Below are 13,032 nucleotides of genomic sequence, written 5' to 3'. Positions count from 1 at the left end.
TAACCAGCTCTTGGTTCCAAACCCATTGAAATAAGTTACCATTATTGCATCCTATTAACATGTTCCTTGAAGAGTCAATTTCACTCCAGCCATGTAATACACTATTATAAAGACTAAATTTTGAAACTGTAATGCAATCTTACAGCTGGGTGGCTTGGAACTTCTGCAGAGAAGAAGTTATTACCTTTCAAAATGTAAGTCAGCCTCAGAAGAAAGAATGCAAACCACTTTAATTTACAGGTCAGCTTCACTTTCCCATTCTTTTATTTGATGAGATACATGCAGAGATACATACAAAATAGTTGGAAGTTCACAAATTGTGTATCTAAGGGTACAGAAGCTGAATTAGTTGTATATTCTGCCCTGCTTTAGACCAGCATGCTGCGATACCCTTCCCCGAGCTCAAACACACTCTTCTGGTTTTCTAGCATTAATGTAGCTGTCAGTTTGAATTTCAATCTTGAATTACGTCTGTTGACATAATTTCATACTGCTGACTTCAATTGTTTAGGATTACTGTTTTGAACTACAGAAGGAAATAATTTATTTTCTCTATGGCTAGTAAATCCCATTCAAGTGCATTTTAACGAATGTAGCAAGCCATAAGGCAAAATAATGATCTATAATATACTGCTGATTAAAACCCCCACCGTTCTTAATTACTGATGAATTAGAATAAAAACTATCTATCTTACATATTTTAAATTGATCTTACATATTTAATAAACTAATGTAAATATTTCCTTACATTAAAGAATGGTATTTCAACTACAAAAATGTTTTAAAACCATAACTGTGTAGTTTGCTTTTGGAATAACACATGACAATGCACTGCTTCATTTCATTTCTTTATTTCAATGAATCGTCCAACTTATTATTCATACAAAAAATGGCATGAAAGTATATAAAAATTCCATTGGAAAAATCAGCCTTTTTTTTTAAACTGTAAAAATGACCCCATCTAAAAATGAAATGGTAAGAGTAATTTTTTTATTTTAAGGAAAGGAACAAAATAATGAATGTTTACAGTCAAGCAGAACAATGGCAGGAACCAACATAACAGAAGTAAAATCCAAACAAGCCCAAAATTAGGACAAAAAACCCAACAAAACAGAACAAAAAGAAAAAAAATAGGTGGCACCATATGATCACATGTATTTTTAAAGACTGCTGGGTCAAATCATTAAGAAAAATATTTATATAAGTCATTAACACTCATAATTAGTGTGTCATACAAATCTGAGTGAAACTGCTAAGGAGAAATCACTAGAAGTCCAGGTGCTTCTTGCCGATGGCCATAGCACCACATCCTGAGCTCAGCAGTTTGGCGGATCCTGCCAGCTCCTGTTTGCTTGTGCGGCTCACTGTGTCTGACAAGTCTGGAGGCAAATGCAGTCGCTGTGGCAGGAGATTTTCAGGAGGGAGACAGGGAGAGAGAGAACATAAAGACAGAGAGGAAAAAAAAAGAATAATTGCAGAATTTATTTTCCATAGCATATTTCAGAATGCAGTCTTTTTCCTGACTGATCAACACATATAAAACATTCCCTAGACACTCTTTTAGGCTGAGCTGGGAACAGTTTTGCATGTTTTATATATATTGGGCTCTGTAAATTGGAATAGATTTTTTTCTCATGAAAATCTAAACAATATCCAAATGTGCTCTAAGTATTTAATTATATCTCTGGGCATTTTTCCTTTAAAAACAAGTGTTTTGCCTGTATGTCAGCCCCTACGTCAAATCCTTTGATTTCTATGGCATTACAATATAAGTATAGTTTTGTTTCAAACATGTATACTTTGTGGTAGAGTCTAAAAATAAATGATGTCATAGTCAGAAGATGGAGAGGGCTCACCCTGGTTGCAGCATTATTCTGCTAAATGCTTCATGTTCTACTTATAGTTGCTGATAAAACCAAGCAGTGATGGTAGTTGTATCTGTATAGGGCAATCATACATGCTGATCAAACCTTGCCATCCCTTGTGAGTTGTAAGAACATTATATCCAGTTTACAGATGAGGAAACTGAGACACAGGCTACATGGTTGTCCACAAGCACACAGTCCTTGCATAAGGAACCTCATTTTTCAGCTATGACAAAAATATTGCAACTCTCCCTCTGAGGTTCTTTTACACTGGAGATAGATACACAAAAGACACGACATTACCATTTAGCTGTGGTAAAGTAAGGTGAAAATGAATGTAAACCCGAGGCTTTATTTGGCTTTCTTTTGGACACAGTGAAGTACCGAAAGCTTGTGAGATGAAACAGCTGAGCATCTCCTACCCAGTGCAATAATTTATGAATCTGGTATCATGGAATGAGCATATTTCTTGAAAGATTTAGTAGGTAAAGGCTAAACTGTGTGGCTCTTCCTTTAGAATGCACATACTTCTGAAGAGAACAGGATAACAGCAATGGCTGTGTGGGCTATCTGCATTCTCTGCTTTTACTATGGTTTTGCTTTTACCACAATGCATAAATATAGCTGCCTTTATTCAACACCTTTGCAACATTTGTAGGATTAAGAATGTAATTAAAATATTTATTTATATTAAATATTTATATAAGAAAAATCTGTATTTACAGATGTTCAATTCATTGCTAGCTCTGGGATTGCAATGAGCTGTAAACTTGAGAGGTGCTCCAAAGTGCCTCCTACCCCAAGCCGCTCCTGGCTGTGGGCAGGGGAGGGAGAAGAATGTGTGCTGGGGGGGTTATCTATCTCCAGTATGGGAAGGGAATGTATAACGTAACACATGTGGAGTAGGAAAGCCTGTGCCCAGGGTGAGATTACAGTCCTCTGCACTGAAATAGGACAAATGTGTGTATTTACTTGTAACACTTTGCCTGTGAAGCACAGTATGTATCAAAACTCCATCCCCTGTATATATAATTTAGTAACTATGTAGCTCACATGTCACTGTATTAAAATCAGTGATGTGTATGGCATCCTTCACTTACAATTCCTTCCTTATTCCGAAAAAGACTAAGCATGGCTGTGGATGTGAACTGTGCTCCATGATGCCGCATTTCTACATCAACACAACATAAACCAGGGCATGTGCCTATCATCTTGTTTGTCTGCTGAGACAAACATTTGGGAGGAAAGAGCCAGCATGCAACTTGGACTGTATGAGGGAGGCTGTGACCACCAGAAAACAAAGGACGAGAGAAAGCCGGGAAGTGCAGGGGAGCACTTGGCACATCTTTCAGTCACATTCTCTTTCCAAAAACGTGTACAGTACTCTGCCAGCAGGGTACAGGGTATCTGGTATGTGGGAAGTGGAGAGACAAGAGAACTAATCCAACCTTCTCCCACACACTGTTAGCATCTCTCTTCTCCCACTGGGAGCAGGAGAGTTCGCTTGCTTTCGGGAAAATGCAGTCCCACTGTCTTCCGCCTGCAATTAGTGACCCTCTTGCCAAGTCTGCCAAATGAATTCAGAGCAAGGTCATGAAGAGCAAACAGAACTTGAAACTCGGCAAAATCTTCTTACAGAGGGACTGACTAATACCACAGACAGGGAAAAACTAAATCCTGCCATGCTGGCCTGGACTTCAAATGTGGTCCAAACGGAAAAAAAAAGTCCTTGATATTTATAAATCTGCAAAGATTCAAATAGGAAAAGGAAAAATTAAAGATCCTCAGACTGGATGGTGGGACTGAACTAGGCTTTTACAAATGTGTTTTGTTATGATGCAGTGTTTCATTATACACACATATACTCTTCTTGCCCCATCTTAGTGAGGAGGATGCACACTGCTCACTTAGTGACTGGCTATTCACTATTCTGTTTTCTTGCCACTGTTTACTCTGAACTTTTCTGACATATTTATTGTATGCCATTCAAACCTTGTTCTGAAGAGACAATGGTTCTGAAGAGAGAATGGCACATGTCAGTATACAGCACTAGAATGCTTTGCAAATACCAACTGTGTTATTTTCCTAATATTCTTGGGAGATAAGGCAGTAAAGTTCCCTCCATTTTAGGGACAGGAAATTGAGGCACATAAAACCCATGGCAAAAGTTGTCTAGTAATTTCAGAAACACAAACTGAGGCATTTAGGACTTGCTTTTCCACAATGTTTGGTATTCTACAGCATTTCACATGGTCAAATGCTAACTTTATTTGAAGCTGTGAGTGCCTAGTAATTCTTCAAGAACCCCTAGTTAGGCACTCTGAAAGCGAGAGACAGAAGAGTACAGAAATAAAAGCACTGTGTTGAAACAACGTGATCGCACAGAAGCTCAGTGGTATAGGCAAAGACACATCATACTTTCTACGATATCCTTCAATTGTCTTAATTATGAGACCATCCTTCCTGCAATCCTTGCCATCTCTACAATCCTGATTTTCAAACGTGACAGCAAATCACTGGTTCTCCAGGAAGCACATTTCACTGTGTGTGCCACATTCATCCTCAGATCAGATGTATTTGGAACAGTAAACAACACTAGAGTCCTCTGAAAACAACTGAGAGCTACCCTGACATTAAGATCTGATTCACAGCGCACACACACATTTCCTCTGAATAAAGTCTAAATAGGCATTTCAAATCACCATTCCTTACATTTCCTTTTCGCAGCTTAAAAGCATAAAAAGGGCTGCAAGTATTAGTACTATTAAATATTTCGACATCATTAAAAGTATTCTAAATTATAAACCACAAACCGGAAATCCATTGCATGGCATTATTCAGACATCCACAGGTTAAACAAAAGGCCTTTATTTTTGTCACTGATAGAGACGCTGTGGTTCCTTGAACTAAGGCAGTAAGTTATAGCATGAATAGGCTGTGATCCTTTTTGACCACCACCATTATAGAATGATCAGACATTTTCACAGGTATTGGCTGACCACAGAAAACAATCACATTTAAAGTTCTAATTTAGCACCAAATGTTTTCTGGTGGACAGACTCTGCTATTTCTGAGGCTACGACCTCCATCCCTTTAAATCTTTCTTATCAGTCTGATAAGAATCAAGCTGATTTTGCTCACATTGGCAATCCCAGTCTCAGTTTTCTGCTTTCAAGCGCTTAATTTCTGCTCCTGCCAGTCCTGGCTTTCTCTTGTCTATTTCTGCCAATATTCCATTCCCTGCTGCTGTTTATTCTTTTAAATAATTGAAGATTTTCACTAAAATATTCTAGCACGCTGATAAACACAAAACTTCCTGAAGCCTACAGCAAGCTGGCAGGCCAACAGTACTTTAAGGCAAAATGGTCACAGGCTGGCAAAAGTAAATATGCAAGTGAAAAGAGGAACCTCTAATTGCCTTCTGTGTGATAGTATCTTAGAGCCTGTATCAAAGAAAGGTAAACTTTGTCCGTGTGAAAAACTAGGGAATGCTGGAGTAAAATTCCTTTGTGCAAGTTAATTGTGTGTCTGCATTATTATAGTAAACAACCTACATGATCACACACTTTTCACCCATGCGGGCTGCTAGGAAGGTTTAAATTTAGGATCTTCAGAATCAGACTCTAAGCTTCATCGATTAAGAAATAACTGGCTACGGAAGGAGGCATAGCCAGGGAAGGGGCATGATCTGAGTGGTGGTGCTTCCCGCCTGAAACAGAACCTGAAGGCTTTGCAGTGATAGGAACAATTACACTGAAGCCAGCTAAGCACACAGCTTTAGGGCATGCATTACGAAAGGAAAACAGTTGAGACAAAACTTATTACATACTTGGCCCCTGCTCCTCCCTCTCCCTGAAGAAAACTTCTAATTACTTTATTTGTTCTCAATGGGGGGGGGGGGGGGGGGGGGGGGGGAGTAGCAGTGGAAGATAAGAATATGTACAATGACAGGCCAGAAGGGACACTGAGCAGTCAGTTAGTCCAGACCCAGCACTGAGGACCAAATACAGTACTGATGGTTTTCTGACCTGCTTTGCCTTAAAAAACTGGGATTTAAAGATCCAAGTCATGGCTATTCACAACGAACTTCCAGTCTGCCGGTATATTTGGTTGGGGTGTAATCTATTTTTTTAAACCAACAAAATCCCTAGTAGACAAAACCACTAGCAAGTGCTTTGCCAGTGTAGCTTATTGTATCAAAGGATTATTTTACAGATTTAGTATTAAAATTAACCTTTCCAATGTAAGACTTTTTCCTCTTCATCATTAAGAGGATTGACCAACAGTTTTCCTAACAACCTTTCCTGATGCTGATTATACCTCATTACAAAATGCATAGAAGCAGTATGCAGGTTTTAACTGAAAGAATTATTCTTCATATTATTAAAAAATCATTATAATATTTTTTATGCTATTATAACTGCAATATTGTGGCAAACAAATACGTAGTGACATGAATGATGCAAAACCATTGAATCTCATAGAAAAAGAGGTGGTAGTTCATTCTTAAGTTGATATATATTAAAGTAATTCCACTGAAGTTAACCTTATGACTCTGTGAACAGTCATATGAAGTTTCAACAACTGAGCCCAAGCTTCCCAAAATTAAACTATAAAAAAAATCTTTACAATGCAATCTATTTGGATCTTTTACCATAAAATAAATGCTTATTAGTCTACTATGGCTGCAATCCTGCCTTGAGGCAGGAAGATGGGTTAATGACCTCTCTAGATCCCTTCTAGTTCCATTTACTGCAACTCCATGAACACTGAAGTCACCAAAGCCGAAGGGATTTGGTTTAGGGGGAAGAAAAATTTTAGGAATGCTGGGAAAATGAAAGATGCAGACTCCTAGTTGGGGAGCTTTATACCCTGCTTATTTCTCTTTGAAGCAGAACTCTTGCCATTCCATAAAGCCCACACAAGAGAACAGGAACAGTCTGTGGTACAGAATTGAGTTCCTGTTTCTGTTTCCTCTTCTGCTTATGATGCCCATAATGCACCCCTTGCATTATGTTTTCCCTTTTCTGTCTTTTTATTAATACCTCATTTATAATTACCAGTAATTATTTCTATTATCATAGTACCTAGACTTCAGATTTTTATATACCTTCACTGGAACTGCTCTTCTTATTTGGGCAGTGTGGGAAAGATTTAACAGAGGTGGCCAAGAACGCCAGGGACACTGAGTGTACCTTCAATGCAGTGGCAACACGTGGTACTGATTCTCTGCCATGCTCTCAGCTACAGCTTAAGGGCTATTGTGATGTGTCTGTTTACATGGTGAAAATGCCCTGAATGAACAAGTTTACCTGATTGTCCTCACAGGCTGCAACTTGCAGTTCTAACGGAGGTAGCTGCCGAATGGTTACAGACTTCTTAGGAGATACACATTTCAGAAGCATCTTAGCCTTGCCAATCAGTGACTTTACTGCTTTCTTACCAGGTCATCATGAAGCACAGTAACCAACTGGTCTTTGCAAAAATGAATTACTACCTTTGGGCTTAATATCAAAATGCATGTGCAGGTATGAAGCAAAGATGAACAAAGATACGCAAGTATGAAACTAAATTTTTTCAAGAGAGAAGAGTTTGTTCAAATATTTCACATGGAAATGACTATAAAGTCTGGTCTCTTATCTCGTAAAGTTTGACAACTGAGACATTAGGTATGTGTATTATGATGAAATTAATTAACTTTTATATGATACGTAGTCTAGTGGAGTGACATATCACTTATGTTGACATAACTTTGCAACAACTCACATACAAACCTGACAGTCTTGCTAGGAAAAGATATAAAATTCTTACTAATACCGCAAAACCTAAAAATACTTCCTAGTGAGAAAACAGTAAGCCCTTTACCACTGAAGATATTATAAGCTTTCATAGCAACTGAAAATAGGCCTAGACCCGTGTCATGCAGAAATCCTGTGACAGTCTTGAAATTTGGTTCACAAATAGTGACAGCATCTCACAATCTATTACATTTATCTTGTGGAGAGAATGGTGCCAAACTGTCCTCCCATAACTGCATTTAGGTCTTAGGCAAGCTATTTTTAAACTCATTTATTATGAATCTCTTACTTTCCTGTTCATGTTACAATTTTCTCGGTATTTTAACTAATTCAGGAGACAAACAAGTTTTCTGTATAATGGACATGACTCAGTTTCTTCTTGTTCTGCAATACTTACAGATGCTATATTACCATTTTTGAATCACAGCAATGAATACATTTTCTAAATTGATTATGAAGACAAACGACTTTTAAATAGAGCATTCTAAAATTTTCTACTTTTCAGGTGACTGTGATTGACTAATCACGACTAGATCAACCCATGTTAAAATAAGTACATCTATCATATGCATTTCCTATTTTTTTTTAAGTTAAAGCATAATTTGAGCCATCAAAATTAATTATTGCTAACATCAGGTGTTGAGAGAAAGCTTCCACTAAGAATAGCTGATAAATATACTTCTACCTACATATCCCTGCCTGTCTGCTAAAGGATACATTGCTAATATGAAAATACTTTTTTTATATATAGCTAATAATATATAAAACACTTGAACACTATTCTAAACCTCTTATTTTCCACCACTTGCAGCATGTAAAATAAAACCAGGGTAATTCTAATTTTTACCTTATCTACAGGACGGTGATGTTTTGTGGTGATTTCCAATACTAAGAAGAGATTATTTAAACAGGGACTTTAAAGGCACCTGGCAAAATTAAAGCCCATTACTAAACACACTTTTATGACAGGTTTCATAAAAGCTGTTTTACTTTTCAGAATGCTGAACCTTAGTATGTGGCTCTTTAGTGCAGCTTTCCAGTGTTACGTGCTTTACAGAAGTGACATGGTAATATCCAGAAGAATTCAGTTCAAACTGTGTGATTCATTTGGATACACCACACAGTACTGTTTCTATCCCCTGGCCAGAAAACGATATACAAAGTACTTAAAATCTAAACTCTTGAATCTGAACTTAAAACTTTGTTTATTTAAACACTGGCTGTTGCAAAGTGAAACTCTTTCAGAGATACCTCTACAAATAAAATTTAATTCTGTATATTTCTGTAAAATGAATCCCTAGAGGATTTCAGATGGCTGAAGAAGTTCTAGTAACATGCAAGTAGAAATGGGTGGGGTTTTGTAATGCAGCACGTGCAGCATTAATCACTACGTCTCAGTGACAGAAAAGGAAAGTACAGACAATTGTCTGAACAAACGCTTTCATTCCAAAGAAAAACCTCCAAGATGTTTTAAAGATGATTTGCTACATGTGAAGGGACCCAAGGGAAAGATAAAAATACTAGGAGGATTTACCTTCTGTGACTCTTGAGAACACTAAGTATTTGGCACTACATAGTACAATTAAGAGACCTGCTTTATATTACAACTGTACTCTCCACAAAATGAAGAAGCTCTCCATGTTATAAATGGGGCTGGATTAATCAGGGATCATTACAGGCTATCCAAGGACTACAGCTGTTCAATCAGTTGTCTTATCAAAATTCAGAGAAATACATGGTAATCTTACAACCAGAACTGTACTAAATCCTTCCGTAGCACCCTACTGAAATACTGATCCAGCTCTGATCAAGCACATACTGAAACACTGTCTCTGTCCTAATGAGTTTACAGTCTGAATACAGAAAGTAGGTGAAAAGGAAGAAGTGAAAGACAAATTATCCAGGCAGAAGGAAAAAGTCATGATACATAAATAGTGTATTAATTAAAAAGTTTTTTGTTTGTTTTGTTTTTTGGGTTTTTTTTTTCTTTCTGACTGAAAATAGTATTGCACAGGAAGGTGAGTGAAAGACAAAAGCCATAGGGGAAGAAATTAAGTGATAAAGAGCTAAAGACAACCCGGAGTGAAGAAAAGATGGAGGGCAGGAGGAGATAAATTATCTAGGTGTGTTATTGTTGAGATTGGAATACATTGTCTAAATGTTGAAGGGAAATACTGTTCTAAATCCAAACAGTAGTTCAGGAGTCTGATTATATCATCTATGTCCAAAGCAAACAGACTAACATTTCTCCTGTAGATATGCTCTTTTTGTTGAATTTCTCCTCCCTGAGCTTACACAAGAGGAGTGTGGGACCCATGATGCAAGTCTGAGTAGTTGTAGGGCTCTCAGGATAGTTGGATGTATGCTGATGTTAATGTCATATTCTCTTCCCTGATGGATTCTTTCAACCTAATTGCAGCTGTCTACAAGTCAGCCATTCCGTCTAACCTATATTATATACTTAGAATAAGTGCATCATTGTTGCAAGTGCTTGCCCATATCTGCTGATTATTCAGGAAACCTGGATATTTAGGAAACCTTAAACTAAATTCTTAACTTGGAGTGTCAAGGAGAGGAATTCAGTACTACAACTCTGTGAAGCTTCTCATTGAGACAGTGCCTCCACATCTCCTCTTTCTCTGAATGACACTGCAACATGCCACACAGTACGGATTTTGTATCAAACCACAGATGGCTCACTGGAAACGTTCCAGAGTTGCTGGCGATGCCTGCACTGCTCTACAGCTTAGGTCTCTCTACTGGGAAGTTTGAGAAGTGTTCGAGACACTGTGTGTACAAACAGAAGCTATGTGAGAAAGAGGGAGAAATAGCACCCAGAGAGAGGGGCATCTGTTCTAGGAGGTCCAACATACTACAATGTTACTGCCACCCTCTAAAATTTCAGCTAAGCTGGAAAACTAATAAATATTTGAGTTTGCATCCAAAACTGTCTGTTACAGTTCACTGTAATCTATCAGGCTTCTGTCTCATCTTAAATATTTTGTCACTTTTCAGAAAAGTCATTAATACACCAATTTAAACCCACCATTTTATCTGAGGGTGGGCAACACCACAAATAACTGATAAAATGTTTTCTGTCTCTAGATAAAATGGTTCAGATAGATCTCAACACTTCACAGGTTGCACTCCAAAACAGGTAACTCTCACTGGCAAGTCTCCATTACAAGTGCATGTCAATGCCTGATCTGCCAACTCAAAAAACAACAGAAATGCAGCCAGATTTCTGAATGGAACAGTTCTGCCAGCAATTGCTACACCATGCATGGCCTACAACCTTCCACTGGTCACAAGTACCTAGTCTCTAAATCCAATGAAACTGAGTTTAATGAAGTGGTTTGCTAAGAACAGAGGGAAAATGGGCCCTGCTCTGAGACTCTGGACCAGCCCAGTTGGACCAATTGCTGCCTCAGTAGTTTTTCCAGATTTTGTACATATTGGCAATGCTGATTTCCTCCTATACATCAGTTGCAGAAGTTGTGTGTACAAACACAATATGCAACTATGCAAGCAAATGCACACATTATTTCTCACTGCATATGAATTACTGATAATGGCCAATGTGTCTACCTACAGAATCTCTCCAAGGCATTGCTCTAGAAAGCACTGAGACAGCGTGAGTTGCACTGTTTTACATTCAACTACAAAATGCAAACCACAGGATCACAGGATCACAGAATCACAGACTGGCTTGGATTGCAAGAAACCTTGAAGCTCATCCAGTTCCAACCCCCTGCCATGGGCAGGGGCATCTCACACTAGATCAGGTTGCTCCAAGCCCAATCCAACCTGGCCTTGAACACTGGCAGGGACTAGACAGCTACAGCTTCTCTGGGGAACCTGTGCCAGTGCCTCACCACCTTCACAGGGAAGAACTTCTTCCTAGTATCTCATCTGAATCTCCCCTCTGTCAGGTTAAAGCCATCCCCCCTCGTCCTGTCCCTACATGCCCTTGTAAAAAGTCCCTCTCCAATGATGGGGTTCTGGTGTCTACTGGCTTTCTTGGGTCTCATGGCAGTACATGCTTCTAACTAGGCTGCATGGTAGAATCCACTAAGCAAGTATGGCAACTGGAAAGGAGCATCGGGCTCAAAGATCTGGCCATGTCTGAGATACAGGAAAGGAAACCACCTATATGGTATGTCCCTGAATGCCTGTTTCAAGAGACCACTGTCACAGGTTTGGCAAATCATTGGTTATGAAACAGGAGCACACAAGGGGGCAAAATGTAAATTCTAGCTGGGGGGGTGGTATTGTTTTATACTAGGAGTAGCCCTTTGCTCAGTAGTCTACTTACTTTTTTAGGTCAGCTAGAATTAGAGAATGTTCATTGTTAGGCAGCTCAGAACACCTATGAAGCATTTCTGGGTGTTCAGACCTGAAGCATGCGCTGTCTGAAGGGAAGATTCATTGCTCCATGTTACACAGGCTGCCAGGCCTTCCCCTCACCCTGACGGCACAAGGGCTTGGGCAACAGGAAAGCACCTTAACTTTGTGAAGAAACATATTACATGACCAGAACACAATAATTAGCACATTTGTAAAGCTTCAGGGGTAGGAACAATTTAATAGCTTTGTGAAGCAGACTAATTTTCTGCACCTTTTTATCTTCTTTTTTTTTTTCCCCCCCAGTCATTTTGCTTTTCATGCATGGACAAGTTCTTCTTTGCTACAGGTATTTTCTGAGCCTGCCTCACAGGATTATTAGATGCATAGAAACAGAAATTATTCAATCACTTTAAAACAGTGCTAAAGAAATGAAAAAGTGCTATGCAAGTGCGAACTATCATTACTAATCTCTGTTTTCAAAGAAAGTATCATTTACATAGATAAAGGTATTGCTGGTTTACAAAATTCTGCACATTTACAGACCACGGCTGCTAAACAGAGGACCAGTTCATTTGTGGCTTTTCACAAGCTTCAAAATTCAGCTCTGCAATGCAAATGCCACTGTCAGAGTCTCCATGCCAAGGTAAAACCCAGGCCAGAACAGAAGTATTTCTGCTATCAGTGTCTTCTCACCCTAAAACTGTCACTGATAAGGAAGTATGTTCAGACCCTGTAACACCCACGTAAGTCTGTAGACATCATATAATTAATATTTTAATATCTCTTATTTTCAGTACTAATCCTCCATGACTCATGAGAGCTGCAGTTTAAAACTCCAGCTAACAAAGCTTTTTGTAGTGTTATTACCAAATAATCTTAAACTTCAGAAATCACTCAATTGTTATTTAATATCTATACTATTGGATCAACCTGTTTTGGTATGAAAACATACTGTGGCATATATTTACTCAGTGATTGATATTGCTTATACAAAAAAATACAAAAATCACATTGGTGATCAG

At 38.4% G+C, this 13,032-nt stretch overlaps 1 protein-coding gene across 4 annotated transcripts in view; it reads right to left on the bottom strand.

Annotated features, from left to right (window-relative positions):
- The window catches only part of ELP4 (elongator acetyltransferase complex subunit 4), a 142,194-nt gene that overhangs the window by 2,118 nt on the left and 127,044 nt on the right, over positions 1 to 13,032 (bottom strand). The window contains exon 10 of one of the 4 annotated variants that reach the window (XM_061356635.1): positions 836 to 1,398. The exons of 2 other annotated variants lie outside the window; for them this stretch is intronic. In XM_061356635.1, coding sequence (XP_061212619.1) covers positions 1,267 to 1,398 — 132 coding nt within the window. In that variant the 3' untranslated portion in view covers positions 836 to 1,266. Of the gene's footprint in view, positions 1 to 835; positions 1,399 to 8,547; positions 8,590 to 13,032 lie in introns of those variants that run through there. One more of the 4 variants, XM_061356637.1, reaches the window with a different exon arrangement.

Source organism: Neopsephotus bourkii, unplaced genomic scaffold, assembly GCF_033783945.1.
Source record: "Neopsephotus bourkii isolate Nb327-2 ecotype Australia unplaced genomic scaffold, CSIRO-AGI_Nbou_v1 NB_860, whole genome shotgun sequence".
NCBI lineage: Eukaryota > Metazoa > Chordata > Aves > Psittaciformes > Psittacidae > Neopsephotus > Neopsephotus bourkii.
This window is presented reverse-complemented; position numbering and strand designations above follow the sequence as displayed.